The 23,119-nt window shown below is 40.6% G+C and overlaps 1 protein-coding gene across 1 annotated transcript in view; it reads left to right on the forward strand.

The window, feature by feature from the left end:
• The window catches only part of PCSK5 (proprotein convertase subtilisin/kexin type 5), a 670,507-nt gene extending 647,546 nt beyond the window's left edge, over positions 1-22,961 (forward strand). The window contains exons 34-37 of the mRNA XM_089691090.1: positions 5,088-5,305; positions 8,331-8,431; positions 8,583-8,766; positions 22,214-22,961. Coding sequence (XP_089547216.1) covers positions 5,088-5,305; positions 8,331-8,431; positions 8,583-8,766; positions 22,214-22,626 — 916 coding nt within the window. The 3' untranslated portion in view covers positions 22,627-22,961. The remainder of the gene's footprint in view (positions 1-5,087; positions 5,306-8,330; positions 8,432-8,582; positions 8,767-22,213) is intronic.
• Positions 22,962-23,119: the final 158 nt, after the last annotated feature.

Here is a 23,119-nt window from a genome sequence, read left to right on the forward strand (position 1 = left end):
TGAAGTTAGAAGCTGACTGGCTACCATGCACAGCTGCACTAGATTTTGCACTCTCCAGTTTTAGTACATCAACCCCAATGGTAGCTGTTTAATAAAATGGGGGAAAAAAACATAACCAAAATTTTTCATATTTAATTTTATGTAAAAATTAAGAAAAATTAAAGACTTTGGTTTGGCTTTGAAGGGTAAAAACTCCATAAACTAACAGGCACAGTACTCAAACCCCAGGGTATGAACATGCTGGTTTAACAAATACTTACCTAGCCAGCAAGCTGCTGTAGCATACTGGAGGCAGGCATATCCCCTCTTCTCTTTCTGGCCGTGGCCAGTGGCATCTTTTTTTTTTATTTGCCAGGCCCACTATGACAGAGGCTATATGTACATAATCAGCATTTCCAAGTCTTCTAGGAGGTTGTCAATGCAAGCTAACCTTCAAAAATGCTAGTTACCTGGCTGCTCTAATTTATTTAATACTTTCTGGTGTTCAGAACGGAAAAAGGTATTCAGATCAGGAGTTCTAATGTCACTCTGACTTTCTAAACTGCATGTTTGTTGTGGATAACTCAAAACGCATTAAAGCTAGAGGCAACAACAATCTTTAGAAGGAGGTTGGCAATGACAATCCATATTTTTCTTAGACTATGACAGTGCTGTCTAGACTATGCTGATGCTATCCTTCATGCAGAAAATCGCTATTATCTCCTATTGTTGTTTCAAGAATTAAACGCAATTGTTTTAAATGTTCACCTTTCTTTAATGTCATATATTTTCTTGTATACCTGTTACATTTAACTTTAAAAGTCTCTCTGTTAAAAAAAAGTCTCCTAGAAGCATAGGAATAGTTAGAAATCCACCTCAGCTGCATTCATAGAAGGAAATGTCACTGAAGGCCATGTAGAATTTACATCTAGTAAATTTGGTACAACTTTTCCTTTGTAGCTGTAGTTTGATAAACAGACCCTGAAATTTCTAATTATTTCCACAGCTTCAGCACAAGGTGACCCTGTACTCTGTCACAAAAAAAACAGAAATTCTTGGAAGCATTACAAAACATCTTCATATTGGCTCAGAGATGTCTGATATAGTTCTATGAGTCATTTCTCCTGTGAGTTCAGTTATTTTGAAACAGTGCAAATTATTTCGTTGAGGAATATTTGAAATTGTTAGATTAACCTAAAAACATAGCAATGCCCCACATAAGATAGTGGGGGCTGTTTTCATCCAAATTCAAATATTAATAGTTGCAACCAGTCCACAGAATACACAGATTTTGCAGTATATTGCAGTATACAATCTGGAAGATGAATGAACTGTTGCTGCTCAATCTTGTGCACAGGAATGATGGTCCATATCCATTCTCCTTATCTGTGAAGTTGCAGTTCAGCTATTTAGGCCAGTCACAACACACCTACGGCAAGGGGTTTGTAAACAAGTGCAGCGTGGTACAGCAGCAATAACACAGTCTGGGTTCAATGTAAAGAACTTGTATTGAAGTAAATCAAAAATAGTTCACAACAGACCAAGTGGAAAGACAGCCCAACCAAGAACACTTACGAATTCCAACAGCACGTCGAGAAGCAGGTTTCAGCCAAACTGACAGCGCCTGTTAGGAGGGGCAGAATGTGGCCTGGCCATCTTGCGCCCAAGAGGGAAGAAGTCCAGAGTAGTTGTGAACCCTACATTTTCCCTCCTTGTCTTGAACATTTCCCTGCCACTATTACTGTCCCTGACAGACGGGGTACCTGTCCCTACACTACTTACACAATTGCAAACCAAAACCTGGGGAGCAGGGACTTAAAAAGACTCTGCTTACCCAAGTTGGCCAACAAGGGTCACCTAGATCAACATAGCCAACAAGAACACTGTCTCCAGGAACCAGGAAACCACAGAGAAACCAAGTTTCCCTTGACTTTCTCTGCAGGCTGTGATGCCGCTCCGATCAGGTGCCTTCTACAGTGGAGGAGCAGACTGCACCTGCCTACAGGTTGGCAGCAATTTATGTGCAACTGTATATTCATGCTAACAAGGTTTTTTGTAGTAAGGCACCTCATGCATGTGACAGTAGTCCTTTGTAGGTCTGAGTCAGAAAAACAGATGCTTTTATGGGAATTGAATAGGAAAAAAAGTCTAAATTGACAGCATCATGGGATCATTTTTTAACATTACATTTGACCATACATGGATGCAGGGGGTGGAACTGCACCCAGCCCACCAGTCAGATGTAGCATAATTATAGCACCATGTCCAGATTGCTGGAATTTTTCGCCTAGGTATACTAGATTAATAATATGCTGCTAACCCAGGGTTTTACATTTTTAAATATTCCCATGATACATACCTTAAATCCCCATGATCATTTGGTTAGTCAGGTTAACAATTTCTGAAACCTTGTTGTGAAAACATGTAATAAATTAGTCAGGAAAGGATAACTGCATAGGATGGGCAGCACAGTGGCTAAATGGTTAGCACTTCCGCCTGGCAGTACTAGGGTCATTGGTTCAAGTCCCAGCCACGGCACCTCCTGCCTGGAGTTTGCACGTTCCCCCTGTACCTGCGTGGGTTTCCTCCAGGTACTCCGGTTTCTTCCCACACTCCAAAGACATGCTGGTAGGTTAATTGGAGCCTGTCTAAATTGGTCCTAGTATGTGTATGTATGAATGTGAGTTAGGGACCTTAGATTGTACACCCCTTGAGGGTTAGGGACTGATGTGAATGTATAATATATATGTAAAGCGCTGCATAAATTGACGGCGCTATATAAGTACCTGAAATAAATAACTGGTATTTCTAATTACTTTCAGCCATAGTCTAATTTCCCTGACTTTTTTGGTAACTGCAAAGTTGCCCAGTGTAACGTGGCTTTAGAGAATAAGTAAAAATAATGAAAATAGTAAGTAGAGAAGAAAGGACAAGGAAGATATTACTCTTCTCCTTTGTGTAAGCTCTTCAAACAGAATTCTCTGCCAGCCATCTGAAAACACAGAGAGAATGTGGCTCTGCAGTCCTACAAATCCCACAAACGTTTACAAGTAGAGAGGAGAATGCTGAGAAAAGTAAGTCTGTAAAACAACCACTCACACTACAAACTGGAGCTTGAAACCAATGGTTAAATACAGCTTCAACCTTGAAGCTACAAATACTGGGATCTGGGGCATGTGTTCTGTGTTTTTGACTATGCCTTGTTAGGGTTCCACAGATACAGAAGAGCAGTACAAGTACTGTAAGACTGTAACCTCCTGTGGGCTACAGCTGAGTTTCACAAAGAAAATATGAAAGAATTACTAAAATTCAGCTTTCATTATCATTAGTGGAAATCACACAATTGCTGATTGAAAGGCTGCTAAAAATTTGTAACAAGGGAGCAGTGATGGAGGACATCATGCTGGTTTGGACAGCAAGGAATAGACTTGATAGCTCATGTGAGTTGAAATGTAGTGATTCTTGTGCAGGCAAGGTGCTGCCAATGGCAGAAAATGCCCATGTGACATGGCTCTAAGCAGATACAAAATTGCTCCCCTTTGTTTTTTGTTGGTTGTGTTTTGGTTGTCTTCTATTGCAGTAATTTCTCTGATTTGTAGCTCTGCTGCTTAGGTGTTTGGCTTTTTACAGGTGGGAAGAAAGTTGCATAATTCAGTAGCTACTCACAATATGCAATGCAGCTTATGATCAATACACAATTATTTGTATTCTTATTTGTAGCTGCCTACATAAGCAGGGTAGCCAGCTACAGAATCAACACTGTAACAAGCTATAAATTTGGCACAGAAAATAATTACAGAAATTCTGTAGTTGGTACAAATCTCTGCTGCAAAGTAGCTAATATGACACAGTCCAAATGGCCCTACTGAACGTAGCTTGAAAAGAGCACAAACATTATAGTTCCTTCTGCTTAGCAACACATCATGAACTTAGTACTCATTCCTTTAGTAAGTTACGTTCTGTTTAGTTGTCTAGCACCCTGCCCTAGGCTGCATAAATGTAGTTTTTGGCTCTGCCAAAAGTTCTGGTCAGGTCTATCCCTAAACCTGGGGTTGATTGCTCCTGTCTAACCTCAGCCAATACCTGGGAGGGGTCTCCCAGAAGGTGGCTGTGGAGAAGATAAATGCTTGGGAAGGCTTGTTCAGAGCTCTCTTCTTCTGGGCCCTCTGCTCCTGGGAGGCAGCCTGTGCTACTAAAAATCTATTGCTGTCAGGGCTCAGTATGTGCTTGGCTAAGGGCCTGATCATCTGCTAGAGGAGACTTCCTTATATAGCTGGGCTTGGGAAGGCCTCCCTTTCACTGAAGAGTGTCACAGGGAAGCTGGTTGGAGAGCTGTCTTTGGACATTGTGAGTAGGACTTTTGCCTAGAGCTTCAGTGGTGCCTTTGCTTTGACGGTTAGACGCCAAGGGTAGATACAAGACCTGTAGCTAAAATGGACTTCCTGTCCCCTCTACCTCCAGCAACATTTAAGGCTGCTGTTGAAGGATTTTTTTCTTCAGAATCTGTCCTCCTGTAACTGCTTGTGCTTTTGGAGTATCCTGCACTCTCACCTCTCTCTCATTTTCAAGTGCTACAATAAAATTACTAAAAGATACCCCTAGACTGAGCCTGTGTTTGTCAGTGTGCTCTGGAACTGGTATCTGGGTCTGACAGCCTCTGAACTGGGTAAGGGAGATGTGGGATATTTCCAGCTGCCCCTTCAGGTGTAAGTCCTATAATTGGAAGTTCAGTTAACTTCAAGCAACATTGATAATCTGAGGAATCCTAAACATCTGTTCCTCTGCTGCTCAAAAGTCCCTATGCTACTACCAGCAGTAGGTAGACAGAGGATCACTGCAGGGCACAAATGCCATAGGATGTTGGAATTTTTGGCAGATATGGGAAGGTGGGCATGGAATTTCAGCAGACCAGGTGGGGAGTACAAATGCTATGTGACCTCTGAGATTTTAGGGTGACTTGACATACCACCAGATATATAATGTACAGTATGTATGTATGAATGTATCTAGCTTCTTTTCTCAGGTAATCAGCACATTATTTACATAACTGGATTTCTAAATGTTTCTGTTGGATAATGTTGAATTTCTCTTTACCTTTTGGCCTTTAGACATTATGCTGATAATGCCACTGCCTCATGTGAGAGATGTCACAGAGTCTGCAAGGAATGTCAAGGACCAGATTCAAATGACTGTGTTGCCTGCTATGATAAATTTTTCCTAATGAGAACTAACAAAGAGTGTTATAGTTCATGTCCTGAATACTACTATGAAGACCATGCCCAAAAAGTTTGTGAAAGATGCCATCCAACCTGCAGGACTTGTAGTGGTAAGAAATGCTTGCTAAACTCATCAAATATATCAATGATCAGTACAAGAGAGTACATGTACCCTGGACACTCTAGAATATAAAATGGTGTTCAGGAAGGCAATGTGCTTAAAGTGTTACTAAACCCAGGACCCTGCATTCAGTCTATCTGGTCTACCACAGTATGCAGAACATGGAAGTGTACTCATTTTAGTAAATATAAACTGCTAAATACCTTTTCACATCAGAAGTTAGAGCAGTCTTGTAACTTCTATCAGTGTCCAGTCAAGCACTAGCTAAAGCTTGTAGGAGTTTTCTTTCTGCTCTAGGAGGATGCAAAACCCCTGACCTCTGTCTGGACAGTGCTGATTGGCCCTGTGCTGATCACATGCACTCTCCCAAGAAAAAAAAACCTTTCTAGCAATACACACTAAATTGAGCATGTGCTACAGGTTCAGTCTGTCTTATCAGGAGAAAAGATGTGGACATTTGAAGAGGAAGAGCAGAGAAGACAGGGTCAAATGACCTTTTTACACAATTCAGAGGATTAACCACTTAGGTTCCACAGAGAGTATAAAAATCATGCTTTACTGCATATACAGACTGAATTTACTGTTGTGGGTTTAGTAACACTTTAAAATGGCTCATATCAAAGGCTGTGGCTTCCTGGAAAGGCAAAAGATCATCATTTACAGACAAAGGTTCCCTGTTTTATTCAGAAAGACCATAATATTTTCATTGAAATACAAACCTTTAAATCATAGAAAAAGTTTAAAACTTGCTTAATTTCTACCTGGAGAATCACCTTACATCTGAAAGCATATAAATACTCTCAGCTCATTAATTGTACAGCTATAAAAATTACCTATGCTACATTCTTGTGTGATGCTTGACTGTCAGATCTGATTGCCAATTTTGTTTATAAAGTTCATTCCACTGATTTTATCATTACCCTAGCCCAATGTTTGTCAACTTTTTTCAGTCAAGGCACCCTTTAAAAATATGCACAAGGCACTCCATTCTATAATGTAAAAATAGTTTATAGTTTTATGTAATGCAGTGGCATCAACACACATAGGAGACCCAACATTACAGGTGATTTATTCTTACAAAGCAAATTCACCTCTCTCATTCAGCCAATGTGTACTCAGTGCTGACAGAGAGTGTCAAACCAGGTTGTCCTCAGATCCCGATGTCCTTCTTATCAACCTATGTCATCATCAGTTCATAAAATGCCAGTAGCTGGCAAGCACAGTGCTCAAGGTTGTAATGTTACATGATTAAAACCTGTGGCTTTGTGTAACAAAAAAGGCATGCTTGATCCACCTGCAGAGTTGTTGACAATTTTGGGGCGATTTGAGGCAAAGTTTAGGCATTTTTCCAAGGCACCCCAGGATTAAAAATATCTGCCCTAGCCCACTTATGTTTTAAAATAACTATAGAAAGGAGAGGGCGGAACTGTAGTCTCATAGCTCCAAACTATTGAAACAAAGGACCACTTTGCTGTCCCTCAGACTTTAGGAGGGCCAGTGGCCTACTATGGTAGTGGGATGAGAAAATGCCTTGGGCTTGGTCATCAGTGGGAGTAAAAAAAATATATTGTGTCAATGACTGGAATAGTGCCCCATCTATGGTGTCAGTGGAAGGAATAATATTTCATTGTTGGTGTTAATGGGAGGAATAGTGCTCTATCTTTGATGACAGTGGAAGGAATAGTGTTCCACTGTTTCTGAGGGTAGCTTGGCCTATCATGGGTGCCAGTAGAAGCAATGGGTCAATGAGAGGAATTATGCTCTACTGTTGGTGTTAGTGGAAAAATGGTGCCTCAACACTGGTGGCAGTAGGAAGAAGTAATGCCTTGTATCAGTGAGAAGAATAGTGCCTCAAGGGCCACATAAAGGCATGCAAAGGGCCACATCTGACCCTAGGGCTGAAGTTTGGAGACCACTGCTCTAAAAGTTACAGTAAGTCAGCACCATTGCCACTAAATTTCTGTAAGCATCTCGGATCTTAAAAAAAAGCTTAAAAAAGACTTTAGCCCTTACTGTGACCACTAAAACCGTTATTCCTTTAGTAGTTAACATTTCTCTAAAAATGTTCTTATATACCTCAGACATCAAAAGCTACCAATAGGAACTACCTGTATGCAGCTGATTTGTTTGCCTCATCAATGTGTCAGCTTTCCATAACTCTAATATGGAATAAGGAAAATGGAAGTGCCTCCTGTTCCTCTATTACCTGAACCTCAGTTTAGTAGAACTATTTCAGTTACAGGGAAAACTTTTATTGATGCCTTTTAAAGCACACATCAAAATATACTGCAGGAGGATAAGATTCAGCAGAACCCTTTCTATCATCATTTTTGATTTCTATTCACAACTGTGATATTGATGTGCAGGTAGATCATTACATCCTCCCCCGTGTCTAAATAACAATTGTGTTGTTCACACTATCAGTAAGGCATGACTAGAGGGTTATTTAAGAGGCCACTCCAGCTCTACCTACATCAAGTTGCAACCACCTATTTTGTGGAATGCAAAGAATCTGAATAGTCCTTGTTTCAGTGCTTTACACTGTGCTTGCAAAAACATGCACACACAAGTACACACTTCATGACTGCTGCTCATAGGGTTCAATGAATGAGCAGGGTAGTCATCAGGCTACACTGTAAACTTGGCCAGATGTGGTCAGATATAACAGGTGATATGATTTGCCTAGCCTTAGAATGGCTGTTAAGTCCTGAATAGCATTACAAATCACACCAAATCTAGAATAGCATACCCCCAATGCAATTGTTTTCAGGTACATATTGCTCAGGTTAGTCCGCAAGAAATATATTTTTCTCACTGGCAAATTATATGATGTCTTCTTCAAATCTTACTACTTTCATTTTTCAGACACTAGACTCTACCTTGATACAATCAAGTGAAACACCGTGACCAATAAATGCTGTTCCCCATCCCCATCTGTTCCCTACACATCATATTAAAAACTTGTGTATGACTACATATTAACATATTTGTTTCTTCTTTTTTTTTTAATCCAGGCTCCGGCGCCCTACTGTGCACATCATGTGTGTCAAGTTACCAGCTGCAAGGGGGAATTTGTAGCTCCGAGTGTTTTGCTGGAGAATACAAGAATACACAGGTAAGCATATATTAGGGAAATACATCTACATTTCTTCAAGATTGCATTAACCTCTGTATGAATGCTGTCATCAGTCTGACAATGCCACATCATAATGTAGCATCAACATTATATAATAAAATTATTTATCATTTTAATCTGCCTTTTAAAGGGACCAGATGCACAATGTGAACAATGCCACGAAAGCTGTGTAGAGTGTAAGGGACCTGGACCTCTGAACTGTACCGTTTGCCCAGCAAGCTTTTCGCTATATGTGAATGAAGGAAGGTGTGTGCATTGCTGCCATTCTAAGCCAGAAGACTTAGAGGAATGCTGTGACTGTAGTGAATTACCAGGTAAGATTAATACCAGAAACATAAATATATTTGTAATATATTTAATAGCAGTAGGAGTAGTCAGTACCTAGTAATATGTAGTGTTCGCTCACAAAATAGAGGAAGCCATTTGGATGGGTGGTAAATTGTCTTTATCATTGAAAACAAGTGCAGTTCAATGTCACTGTTACTAGCTATATCTATAGCAATTTAGTTTTCAAAATAGCTATAATATTGCACACATCTATTATATTTACTGTGTAGCAGAGTATGGTGTAGGAGCCTGAAAATGAACATTTTAATGTAAAGACTGTTTACAAAGCTATTCACAAATTGATTATTGGATTACTTCAGAATAAATACTTTACTTGAGCTAATTACCCTTCTGTAAAGCAGGACACATTAACCTCATTAAAATGTTCTATTATGTATTATGGAGCATGCTAAGTGTCAGAGAAAAGGTGACAGGTCATGGAACATGAGCTAGTAAAGAGATGCAGAGGCGCAAACTAAGGAAATACAGACTAAAGGTGATAACCTGAAACAATAGACAAAACATTTTGGTAATATATAAAAATACAGACATACCATCTATGGATACAATAACAGGGCTAAATGCACAGAATCAAAAAGCAGAAACTTAATTCATAAACAAAGCAGATCACACAAGGTAAACAGGTTCAAAGTGTGCAATATAATAGTTTGGAAGACAGGTTTGTAAATACAGGGTAGAATGCTATATAAAATAAATAAGCTGGGACTAATTTAGTAACAGGAGTATGTATACGTTCCATGGTTGGGTTTTATTATGCAGAAATCACACAACGCACCAATAAACTCTACAGATGATACTCTTGGAGATTACTCCAACCAGACACAGGTGAAGAGAGGCCAGAGACACAGACTGTTCAGTTAAACAGATTGAATTAACAAACCAACCAACCAGATAGCTTGCAGAGATCGGAACAAGAAGCAAGGACACAAAAATGACAGTATCTAATGCAACCAAATTGGTAGTACATACTGTACATATAGTACTCCATACAGTTATAGATACCTCCAAGTATGCTCTGCTTTTCATTTGTTTCAGAGTCACAATAAATTTGTATGTAGTTATTGATTAGAACTATAAGATTGCAAGATATTGAGGTTGATTTACTAGAACTAGAGTGCAAAATCTAGTGTAGCTGTACATGGTAGCCAATCAGCTTCTAACTTCAACTTATTAACAAAACAAAACCTGAAAGCTGATTGGTTTCTGTAAGGAGCTGCACCAGATTTTGCACTCTCCATTTTTAGTAATCAACCCCACTGTATTTATACATGTAATACATGCTAAATTAACAAAGCCTTCAGTTTACATCATATGTGAATCCCTGTTTCCTTTATTAAAATGAGGCAATATATTGGACATAACTTCACCACATCTTTATCCACCTCTACAAGCAATAAGATGACACTTTGCTAAATTAATATTCATTAAGACTGGGATATATGCAGCTATCTGATTGGACACTGGCAAAAAAGAAGGCTACAGGGACATACCCCTATATAACACCTTACACTCTAAGCTATCCTTCATTTTTGCTAGTGTCCTTAGTTGATGGACTTCTTTCCTTTCCTGAGAGAAGCTTACCTTCCTTCTGTGGAGGTTGAGCTATATTTCTATGAATGATGATATTCCACCAAGCTAATAATTATATTATAATTCCTGCTGAACCATTAGCAACAGTGACTCCTACTGCAGCTTCTGGATCAGTTGACTCTTCGATAGAGCCTTGGGGGATCATACCTAGACTTCACCAGATGGAAGAAGGGGGGCCGGCCTGTAATAATGCAAACAGATGACATCAGAAGTCTGAAAAAACATAGCTGCGCTCTTGAGCGCCTATGGCATAAGACCAAGTCTCAGAAAGATTTCAACTAATATAAATCTGCCCTTCAAAAATACAATTCCTGCCTCCTCACTGCTAAGCAGACCTATTTTATCACTCTCATTACCAACCTGTCATCTCATCCCCGACCACTATTTCTACCTTTAACTCTCTAAATCGTCCTCCACTGCCTCCACCCACTAACTCACTCACTGCCCAGGAGATTGCCAATCTCTTCAAAACACAAGATTGATACAATTCGTGAGGAGATCTCTGCTGTACAGACACCTTCTCCACTTTACACTCCATGTCCACAGGTATAATCATTAGGTTGCTAAACTTTTTTCTAACCGTTTCCTTGCAAATGCTATGTTCACCCTCTGGCCCTATCCTACACACTCTAACTCACATCTTCAATCTCTCACTTTCCTCTGGCATCTTCTCCAACTCTCTAAAACATGCACTAGTCACCCCCATACTTAAAAAGCCCTCACTAGACCCAACCGATCGTAATAACCTACTCCCCATCTCCTTACTCCCTTGTTTATCCAAACTCCTTGAACGTCTGGTCTACGACCAACTAAGAGACCACCTCACCAACAATAGTCTTCTTGATTCTCTTCAGTCTGAATTTTTGCCCTCAACACTACACAGAAACTGCTCTCCTAAAACTCACAAATAGAGATGAGCGAAGAAATGAAAAATTCGATTCGGCTGATTCGGCGAATTCCAGTGTGAAATTCGATTCGATGCGAATTTCTCCGCTACGAAGATGACTTATTTAAAGGGTTTCTAGGCTTCAGAGAGCCTTTAAATTAGTGCAGAACACTGTACCTTTAATTTAAATGCCCTTGGAGATGAGGAAGGAGAAGGAGAAGGAGAAGGATGAGACGAAGGAGAAGGAGAAGGATGAGAAGAAGGAGAAGGAGAAGGATGAGAAGAAGGAGAAGGATGAGAAGAAGGAGAAGGATGAGAAGAAGGAGAAGGAGAAGGAGAAGGATGAGAAGAAGGAGAAGGAGAAGGATGAGAAGAAGGAGAAGGAGAAGGATGAGAAGAAGGAGAAGGATGAGAAGGAGAAGGATGAGAAGAAGAAGGATGAGAAGAAGGAGAAGGATGAGAAGAAGGAGAAGGAGAAGGATGAGAAGAAGGAGAAGGAGAAGGATGAGAAGAAAGAGAAGGATGAGAAGAAGAAGGATGAGAAGAAGGAGAAGGATGAGAAGAAGAAGGATGAGAAGAAGGAAAAGGATGAGAAGAAGAAGGATGAGAAGAAGGAGAAGGATGAGAAGAAGGAGAATGATGAGAAGAAGGAGAAGGATGATAAGAAGGAGAAGGAAGAGAAGAAGGAGAAGGAGAAGGATGAGAAGAAGGAGAAGGATGAGAAGAAGGAGAAGGATGAGAAGAAGGAGAAGGAGAAGGATGAGAAGAAGGAGAAGGATGAGAAGAAGAAGGATGAGAAGAAGGATGAGAAGAAGGAGGAGAAGGATGAGAAGAAGAAGGATGAGAAGAAGGAGAAGGATGAGAAGAAGGAGAATGATGAGAAGAAGGAGAAGGATGAGAAGAAGGAGAAGGATGAGAAGAAGGAGAAGGATGAGAAGAAGGAGAAGGATGAGAAGAAGGAGAAGGAGAAGGATGAGAAGAAAAAGGATGAGAAGAAGGAGAAGGAGAAGGATGAGAAGAAGGAGAAGGATGAGAAGGAGAAGGAGAAGGATGAGAAGAAGGAGAAGGAGAAGGATGAGAAGAAGGAGAAGGATGAGAAGAAGGAGAAGGATGAGAAGAAGGAGAAGGAGAAGCAGAAGAAGAAGGATGAGAAGAAGGAGAAGGAGAAGGATGAGAAGAAGGAGAAGGAGAAGGATGAGAAGAAGGAGAAGGATGAGAAGAAGGATGAGCAGAAGGAGAAGGATGAGAAGAAGGAGAAGGATGAGAAGAAGGAGAAGGATGAGAAGAAGGATGAGAAGAAGGATGAGAAGAAGGAGAAGGATGAGAAGAAGGACAGTTCTGTGACAGTTTCTGTCTATTTCTGACAGTTCTGGGACATTCACTCCATACAGCGGTTTCAACCGCTGTATGGAGGGAATGTCATAGAACTGTCAGAAATAGACTATTAATGACAGTTCTGGGACTGTCCTTCCATGCAGCGGTTGAAACATTGTATGTATTTGTTTCCATAAATGGATCCATTTATGGAAACAAATACATACAATGTTTCAACCGCTGCATTGAAGGACAGTCCCAGAACTGTCATTAATAGTCTATTTCTGACAGTTCCATGACATTCCCTCCATACAGCGGTTAAAACAGCTGTATGCAGTGAATGTCCCAGAACTGTCATAAATAGTCTATTTCTGACAGATCTGGGACATTCACTCCATACAGCTGTTTTAACCGCTGTATGGAGGGAATGTCATGGAACTGTCAGAAATAGACTATTAATGACAGTTCTGGGACTGTCCTTCCATGCAGCGGTTGAAACATTGTATGTATTTGTTTCCATAAATGGATCCATTTATGGAAACAAATACATACAATGTTTCAACCGCTGTATGGAAGGACAGTCCCACAACTGTCATTAATAGTCTATTTCTGACAGTTCCATGACATTCCCTCCATACAGCGGTTAAAACAGCTGTATGCAGTGAATGTCCCAGAACTGTCATAAATAGTCTATTTCTGACAGATCTGGGACATTCACTCCATACAGCTGTTTTAACCGCTGTATGGAGGGAATGTCATGGAACTGTCAGAAATAGACTATTAATGACAGTTCTGGGACTGTCCTTCCATGCAGCGGTTGAAACATTGTATGTATTTGTTTCCATAAATGGATCCATTTATGGAAACAAATACATACAATGTTTCAACCGCTGTATGGAAGGACAGTCCCACAACTGTCATTAATAGTCTATTTCTGACAGTTCCATGACATTCCCTCCATACAGCGGTTAAAACAGCTGTATGCAGTGAATGTCCCAGAACTGTCATAAATAGTCTATTTCTGATAGATCTGGGACATTCACTCCATACAGCTGTTTTAACCGCTGTATGGAGGGAATGTCATGGAACTGTCAGAAATAGACTATTAATGACAGTTGTGGGACTGTCCTTCCATGCAGCGGTTGAAACATTGTATGTATTTGTTTCCATAAATGGATCCATTTATGGAAACAAATACATACAATGTTTCAACCGCTGTATGGAAGGACAGTCCCACAACTGTCATTAATAGTCTATTTCTGACAGTTCCATGACATTCCCTCCATACAGCGGTTAAAACAGCTGTATGGAGTGAATGTCCCAGATCTATCAGAAATAGACTATTTATGACAGTTCTGGGACATTCACTGCATACAGCTGTTTTAACCGCTGTATGGAGGGAATGTCATGGAACTGTCAGAAATAGACTATTAATGACAGTTGTGGGACTGTCCTTCCATACAGCGGTTGAAACATTGTATGTATTTGTTTCCATAAATGGATCCATTTATGGAAACAAATACATACAATGTTTCAACCGCTGTATGGAAGGACAGTCCCACAACTGTCATTAATAGTCTATTTCTGACAGTTCCATGACATTCCCTCCATACAGCGGTTAAAACAGCTGTATGCAGTGAATGTCCCAGAACTGTCATAAATAGTCTATTTCTGACAGATCTGGGACATTCACTCCATACAGCTGTTTTAACCGCTGTATGGAGGGAATGTCATGGAACTGTCAGAAATAGACTATTAATGACAGTTGTGGGACTGTCCTTCCATACAGCGGTTGAAACATTGTATGTATTTGTTTCCATAAATGGATCCATTTATGGAAACAAATACATACGGAAACAAATACATACAATGTTTCAACCGCTGTATGGAAGGACAGTCCCACAACTGTCATTAATAGTCTATTTCTGACAGTTCCATGACATTCCCTCCATACAGCGGTTAAAACAGCTGTATGCAGTGAATGTCCCAGAACTGTCATAAATAGTCTATTTCTGACAGATCTGGGACATTCACTCCATACAGCTGTTTTAACCGCTGTATGGAGGGAATGTCATGGAACTGTCAGAAATAGACTATTAATGACAGTTCTGGGACTGTCCTTCCATGCAGCGGTTGAAACATTGTATGTATTTGTTTCCATAAATGGATCCATTTATGGAAACAAATACATACAATGTTTCAACCGCTGTATGGAAGGACAGTCCCACAACTGTCATTAATAGTCTATTTCTGACAGTTCCATGACATTCCCTCCATACAGCGGTTTAAAACAGCTGTATGCAGTGAATGTCCCAGAACTGTCATAAATAGTCTATTTCTGACAGATCTGGGACATTCACTCCATACAGCTGTTTTAACCGCTGTATGGAGGGAATGTCATGGAACTGTCAGAAATAGACTATTAATGACAGTTGTGGGACTGTCCTTCCATACAGCGGTTGAAACATTGTATGTATTTGTTTCCATAAATGGATCCATTTATGGAAACAAATACATACGGAAACAAATACATACAATGTTTCAACCGCTGTATGGAAGGACAGTCCCACAACTGTCATTAATAGTCTATTTCTGACAGTTCCATGACATTCCCTCCATACAGCGGTTAAAACAGCTGTATGCAGTGAATGTCCCAGAACTGTCATAAATAGTCTATTTCTGATAGATCTGGGACATTCACTCCATACAGCTGTTTTAACCGCTGTATGGAGGGAATGTCATGGAACTGTCAGAAATAGACTATTAATGACAGTTGTGGGACTGTCCTTCCATGCAGCGGTTGAAACATTGTATGTATTTGTTTCCATAAATGGATCCATTTATGGAAACAAATACATACAATGTTTCAACCGCTGTATGGAAGGACAGTCCCACAACTGTCATTAATAGTCTATTTCTGACAGTTCCATGACATTCCCTCCATACAGCGGTTAAAACAGCTGTATGCAGTGAATGTCCCAGAACTGTCATAAATAGTCTATTTCTGACAGATCTGGGACATTCACTCCATACAGCTGTTTTAACCGCTGTATGGAGGGAATGTCATGGAACTGTCAGAAATAGACTATTAATGACAGTTCTGGGACTGTCCTTCCATACAGCGGTTGAAACATTGTATGTATTTGTTTCCATAAATGGATCCATTTATGGAAACAAATACATACAATGTTTCAACCGCTGTATGGAAGGACAGTCCCACAACTGTCATTAATAGTCTATTTCTGACAGTTCCATGACATTCCCTCCATACAGCGGTTTAAAACAGCTGTATGCAGTGAATGTCCCAGAACTGTCATAAATAGTCTATTTCTGACAGTTCTGGGACATTCACTCCATACAGCGGTTTCCGGCAAAAAGTGTATGTGCAGAGTTCCTCTATTCTGCAGATACACTTAGAGGAGCTCTGCAGATACACTTAGAGGAGCTCTGCACATACACTTTTTTCCGGTTTGGAATTATTCTTATTTTCATCCTACTTCTTCTTCTTCTTCTTCATCCTCATCCTCATCCTCTTCTTCTTCTGAGGATGAGGATGAGGATGAAGAAGAAGAAGAAGAAGAAGAAGTAGGATGAAAATAAGATTAATTCCAAGCCGGCAAAAAGTGTATGTGCAGAGCTCCTCTAAGTGTATCTGCAGAGCTCCTCTAAGTGTATCTGCAGAATAGAGGAACTCTGCACATACACTTTTTGCCGGCTTGGAATTATTCTTCTTTTCATCCTACTTCTTCTTCTTCTTTTTCTTCATCCTCATCCTCAGAAGATGAGGATGAGGAAGAAGAGAAGAAGAAGAAGAAGAAGAAGAAGAAGAAGAAGAAGAAGAAGAAGAAGAAGAAGAAGAAGAAGTATAATGAAAAGAAGAATAATTCCATGCCGGCAAAAAGTGTATGTGCAGAGTTCCTCTATTTCTGACAGTTCTCTCACAGCTTCTTCACATGTACAGCGGTTGAAATATCTGTATCCTAAATGGAAACTAATAGATACAAATTGTATCTATTAGTTTCCATTTAGGATACAGATGTTTCAACCGCTGTACATGTGAAGAAGCTGTGAGAGAACTGTCAGAAATAGAGGAACTCTGCACATACACTTTTTGCCGGCTTGGAATTATTCTTCTTTTCATCCTACTTCTTCTTCTTCTTCTTCTTCTTCTTCTTCTTCATCCTCATCCTCATCCTCTTCTTCTGAGGATGAAGAAGAAGAAGAAGTAGGATGAAAAGAAGAATAATTCCAAGCCGGCAAAAAGTGTATGTGCAGAGTTCCTCTATTTCTGACAGTTCTCTCACAACTTCTTCACATGTACAGTGGTTGAAACATCTGTATCCTAAATGTAAACTAATAGATACAATGTTTCAACCGCTAAACATGTGTTCCTTCTGTCAGAGAACTGTCAGAAATAGCGGAGCTCACTGCAGGGACACTTTTGCCGGCTGATCGGGAAATGTTCGATTCGCGCACCCGAAGTAGGCAAAATTTCGGTTTCGACACGAATCGAATATTTCCTGAAATTCGACTCGAATTCCGGTTCGCCTAGTTCGATTCGCTCATCTCTACTCACAAACGATCTGTTAATGGCTAAATCCAATGGACACTATTCTTCCTACTCTTGGACCTCTTTGGTTTTGGTTGACTTTTCATTTTGGCCTGTCCACAGACCTCTGAATTTTTGCCAGGTTGCTTTCCCCAGTTTTGGCTCTGCTTCATGTTCAGGAGAGTCGTGTTGTGGGATATCTGAATGATCTCCTGTTGAAAGACCAGGCATTCCTGTCCCTGTTTGCCAATATACAACAGGCAATGCAGACCAGCATTTTCCAACCATTTTTTCAGTTCTGACACCCCTTAACCTCCCTTGCGGTATGATTATGTCCATATTTCTGTGCTGAAAGCGGTACATTTTTTTCATGGAAATATGTCATTTTTTATTATAGGCCTGTAATTTTTAGGAATAACTCACTGAAATCTGTCCGAGCAAGAGTCTAGTAAACATTCTGGGTAGGATAAAACTTGAAACACGAAATCACAAATTATAATTTAATAAATAATCATAAAAAATAATAATATAATAATAATACATTTAATTCAATAATATAATCAAACCAAAAACACTGAAATTTGAAATATAGCGCCAAGTTCGCACATCGCTGAGCTCAGTCGCAGAATCGTTTTCAGTGTTTGATGATGAATTTCCCCACGAATCATTATCACTCAATTCTGCAAGTGGTTCTGATTTACTATCACTGTTCTCTAGCTAATCTAAAACCATAAAGGGACGCTTTTTGGACACCATGGACTTTTCTAAGTTTCCAGGCAGAAAGAACAGTAAAAATGCAGGCAGGGCACAGGACAAAGCAGTAGGGACAAAATGTATGTGAAATGCTTTGAAACAGTAATGTTTTACTATGTAATATTCGTTTATTAGAAAATTACAGTTTTTAAAATTTGCCGCCGGTTCCGGCCCCCGTACGTCCCGAAGTTCACAGGGACCAGAACACAGAAGCCGGATGCCGGCATCGTCCGGAGGAGATGGCTAGGTACACTGCAGGGGACACATCGCGGGAGCGAAGGACAAGGTAAGCGCTGCAGGGAATCCCTGAGAAACGCCGCATGGTTAGCTCAGGGTTACCACTTTTGGTACCTGAAACCTGGAGCATCATTTTTGGTGCTGGCAGGTGCAAACTGGTACCCTTGCACTTGGCTCCCCGAGGGTGACCAGATGGCACCCCAGAGTACCATGGCGCACTAGTTTAGAAACACTGTTGCAACCTTTGCAGAGCAGGTGACTTCTCTATCTAAAGACATGATCTCTGGACCCATATCACAGATTGGAGTACCTAAGCCTGACATTTGAAACAACCATGTCTAGAATCTTTCTGCCTTGGGACAAACCTCTGCCCCTTTTATTCTCCCCTTAGGGCACAGGGAAAGCCCTCACTTCATGCCTGCATGAGGGTCTTGAGTATGCTGGTTGCTTTTTTTCAGGCTGTGCTGTATGTCCTTTTTAACTCTAAACTGTTAAAACATTTAGTCAGCATAGCACGAACAGATGTGGTCCATGGACCGCCCCATGCATCTTACTCCCAAGGCCAGACTCCCCCTAGAGGCGAATTTACAACACTGTTCTACTGTAGGGGGGTGGTCAGGGATTTTTTTTTTTTACTCTTTGCTTGTGCAGTTATGATCACTGTAACAGCAATGTTTTGAACTGTCATGAATGGGTTAAATTCATAACATCTGTAATTAAGTGTTCTTGCATGGCAAGACCACTTACTGTTATCTCACATTTATATTCTTATTATTATAGCCAAATTTACCACCCTAACTCCTCCCACAGTTTTTACACTACATACACAGTAATATACCGAAACGTGCGGATTGTTCCCGATTGGTGTGCTATTACTTTGTGGAACGTTTCGCCGAATGGTTCACGAAATATTGCCGTTTTTGTGGTGAAATTGGTCCCATAGGAATGAATGGCAGAATGTTCAAAACTAAAGTGGGAGCTGACAAAAGCTAGAGTGTGAGCTGAAAAATCAGGACATGATTTCTAAACTGCCATCACTCCCTCATTTTCAAGCCCACCTACACAAATCTTATATCAAAACGTTCAGCTATCCCTGCTGTCACTAAAAATTTCCACGGCTAAGCCATAGTCCTGATAGTTTTCACAATATGACCATTTGTTTGCAACTCATGCCGCCCATTGACCTTTTCACAGTTTCTCCAGCCACTCCAACCACACAACAGATACTCAAGCCACTCCACCCAGTCACTCTGCCCACTCCAGTTGTAGACTACTGGTGGAGGCAAGAACACTTCACACAATTTCCCCAGAAATTGTAGCTTTTCTAGTTACTCTAGTGATCCTGTGATTAGCCACAGATATCACATGGTACAGTGTGCTGTGATTGGCCATGTACCATGTGATAGCCAAGCACAGCATCACTGTAGGAATCACAGCTCTTATGAATGAAATTCATTCATAACAGCTTTGTTGACATTGTGATCATGTGATTGCATAGTGATCACATGATCCCCCCGCCATTGGGCGCTCCATGGCATACATATATGTGATCCAGCCTGCCTGTGCCACCCACCCTCAGTAAATGTACTTTGGGCAGGCGGCAAATGGTTAAGCTTTTTTTCATCTTGTGATCCAACCAGTAAGCCTGTTGTTTTTCAACAGAACAAGTTGTCCTGCAAATGTATCAGTTAATTGTGTTGAAACAAACCATTTACCATTGACAGGGGTGCTTACAATTATCAACTTTTTTTATCCCAAAAGATAAAAAGATATTTTTATCCCAAAAGAAATAAAAAACAGTTTGCTGTACCTGCTTGTGTAACGACAGTGTGAGCTGGAGTTTGGCTTCAATTTGTTAGTGTATCTAAATCTGCTAGTACATCTAACACTCCCCTCCCCCCAGTTGAAAATAGAGGGAAAAAGTCTAAAAAAGAAAACTAATGCAGCCACCATATCTAAAGCATGGAAAGCTGCAATATAATAAATTTTTGGTTTAAGGTTTAATTACCGCTTTACGTTAATATAATGTACATCATTTTGGTTTAATATACACAGTATATACACTGCTCAAAAAAATTGAAGGAACACTTTTTAATCAGAGTATAGCATCAAGTCTATTAAACTCCTGGGATATTGATCTGGTCAGTTAAGTAGCAGAGGGAGTTATTAATCAGTTTCAGCTGCTTTGGTGTTAATGAAATACACAACAGGTGCACTAGACGGGCAACAATGAGATCACTACCAAAACAAGAATGGTTTTACAGGTGGAGGCCACTGACCTTTTTTTCCCTACTCATCTTTTCTGTTTTTCATTTGGCTAGGGTCAGTGTTGCTACTGGTAGCATGATGCGATACCTGGATCCTACAGAGGTTGCACCGGCAGTCCAAGGCCTCCAGGAATGTTACATCAATACATGCCATTGCCAGAAAGTTTGTTGTGTCTCCTGGCACAGTCTCAACTGCATGGAGGAGATTCCAAGAGACAGGCAGTTATTCTAAGAGAACTGGACAGGACTGTAGAAGGTTCTTAACCCATCAGCAGGACCGGTATCTGCTCCTTTGCGCAAGGAGGAACAGGATGAGCACTGCCAGAGCCCTACAAAATGACCTCCAGCAGGCCACTGGTGTGAATGTCTCTGACCAAACAATCAGAAACAGACTTCAGGAGGGTGGCCTGAGGGCTTGGCATCCTCTAGTGGGCCCTGTGCTCACTGCCCGGCACCATAGAGCTTGATTGGCATTTGACATTGAAACCCAGAATTGGCAGGTCCCCCACTGGTGCCCTGTGCTTTTCACAGATGAGAGCAGGTTCACCCTGAGCACATGTGACAGACGTGAAAGGGTCTGGAAAAGCCGTGAAGAACGTTCTGCTGCCTATAACATCATTCAGCATGACCGTTTTGGTGGTGGGTCAGTGATGGTCTGGGGAGCCATATTCATGGAAGGACACACAGACCTCTACAGGCTAGACAATGGCACCTTGACTACCATTAGGTATTGGGATGAAATCCTTGGACCCCTTGTCAGACCCTACACTGGTGCAGTGGGTCCTAGGTTCCTCCACAACAATGCCCGGCCTCATGTGGCGAGAGTATGCAGGCAGTTCCTGGAGGAGGACGGAATTGATACCATTAAATGGCCCCAACACTCGCCTGACCTAAATCCAATCCAATACTTCTGGGATATCATGTTTCAGGCCATCAGATGCTACCAGGTTGTGCCTCAGACTGCCCAGGAGCTCAGTGATGCCATGGTCCAGATCTGGGAGGAAATACCCCAGGATACCATCCGTTGTTTCATTAGAAGCATGCCCAGGGGCAAACTGACCATTTGGAAACTCGGGCACTGCCTGAGGGCCCGGGGTCAGTAGGGGACCCCATGAGATGCCCCGGTACCTTTTTCATAGGCTTTTTTGAGTTTGGGCAAGGACACAGGGGCCCCATGATCCCCTATTGCCCGGGGGCCCCATGAGTTGTCAGTCCGCTCCTGAGCATGCCCCAATGTTGTCAGGTATGCATACAAACACATGGGGGCTATACAAACTAATGAGTACCATTTTGAGTTGCTGCAATGAAATTTCAGCAAAATGGACTAGCCTGCTGCATAATTTTTTCACATTGATTTTTGGGGTGTCTTTGAATTCAGTCCTCTGTAGGTTGATAATTTTAATTTCCATCAAATGATGGGGCATCCATATCAGTATAGATATCCAGCATGATATTTTTCCCCATTGAGATCTGATGTGTTTTCAAAGTGTTCCTTTAATTTTTTTGAGCAGTGTATGATAAATATGTATAGTATATTTGTAAAACAATTTATGAGATTATTTGCTTCAGATTTTTGGTACAATGTGTGATATTTTACATATAATGCGTATGTTATATAAAATATTTGTCTTGGAGTTGAACAATTCTGAGATAATTTTAAATAAAATGTATTTATAGTTAATGGGCAAATACTGTATACATGAAAGTGTAGCTGAAAAAGTACAAATAGATAAGACACATTGCAGTGGAATGAAACAATGTCCATTATCTGTTATCGATTTGTAATAAACCAAATCATCTTTTCTCTGCTCTTCCAGAGGAATGCAAGTTAATTCCTGGCGTATTGACAGAAAACAATGGGCACAAGAAGACTGCTCTGTTTTTGGCCACATCTATTCTGCTGCTGCTTAGCACTGGAGCAATCATATTCTTCTGGCGTAGAGCCCGGGCAAAAGCTTCATCTGTCATCAAAGGTGGATATGAAAAGTTGCCAGACCAAACAAAATCCTTCCAATCTTTCAAGAGCAACAGAGAGAGTACCTCAAGTTTTCAGAGGGATCACGTGATTGAGTATCATGATCGTGAGGAGGAAGAAGACGATGATGATGATGAAGATATTGTCTATATGGGCCAAGATGGGACAGTGTATCGAAAGTTTAAATATGGACTCTTAGAAGATGATGAAGATGAGGATTTAGAATACGATGATGAAAGTTATTCATTTAGATAATTAATTAAAACACTCCTTTTCGCTATGGTTAAAAAAAAATTGTAACACTGGAGGCGTGTAGACTGAAGCAAATGAAAAAGAGGGTTAATACCCAAAGCACCAAACACATTTTGCTTAGATAATATAGCCAGAATAAAAGAACCTGGTTGCTTTGGGTAACACCTTGACTTTTCATAAATAAGTTTGTGACACAATCCCTTTTTACATTTTCAATTAATGATATCAATGCAGTTTCTATATGGTGCCTTTTGTCCTTACTCTGTGTAAGGAGATCTGTTTTTTTTTTAATGTGATCTGCTTAGTACTCCCAAAATTGATCATGTGTGAAATATTGATAAACAAAAGCAAACAAGGGCGCACTCTCATCGTGCATTACCGTGGTACACCACGTGTTTATTGTGTAAACAAATAGATGCATACTCACAAACCAAAGGAAAAATAAAAAGCAGAATATATAGTCCACAATGGCAGTCAATACAATGCTGTGCCCTAT

The sequence above is a fragment of the Staurois parvus genome, unplaced genomic scaffold, assembly GCF_062004578.1.
Source record: "Staurois parvus isolate SC_StPar_1 unplaced genomic scaffold, SC_StPar_1.0 ptg000549l, whole genome shotgun sequence".
In the NCBI taxonomy this organism is placed as follows: Eukaryota; Metazoa; Chordata; class Amphibia; order Anura; family Ranidae; genus Staurois; species Staurois parvus.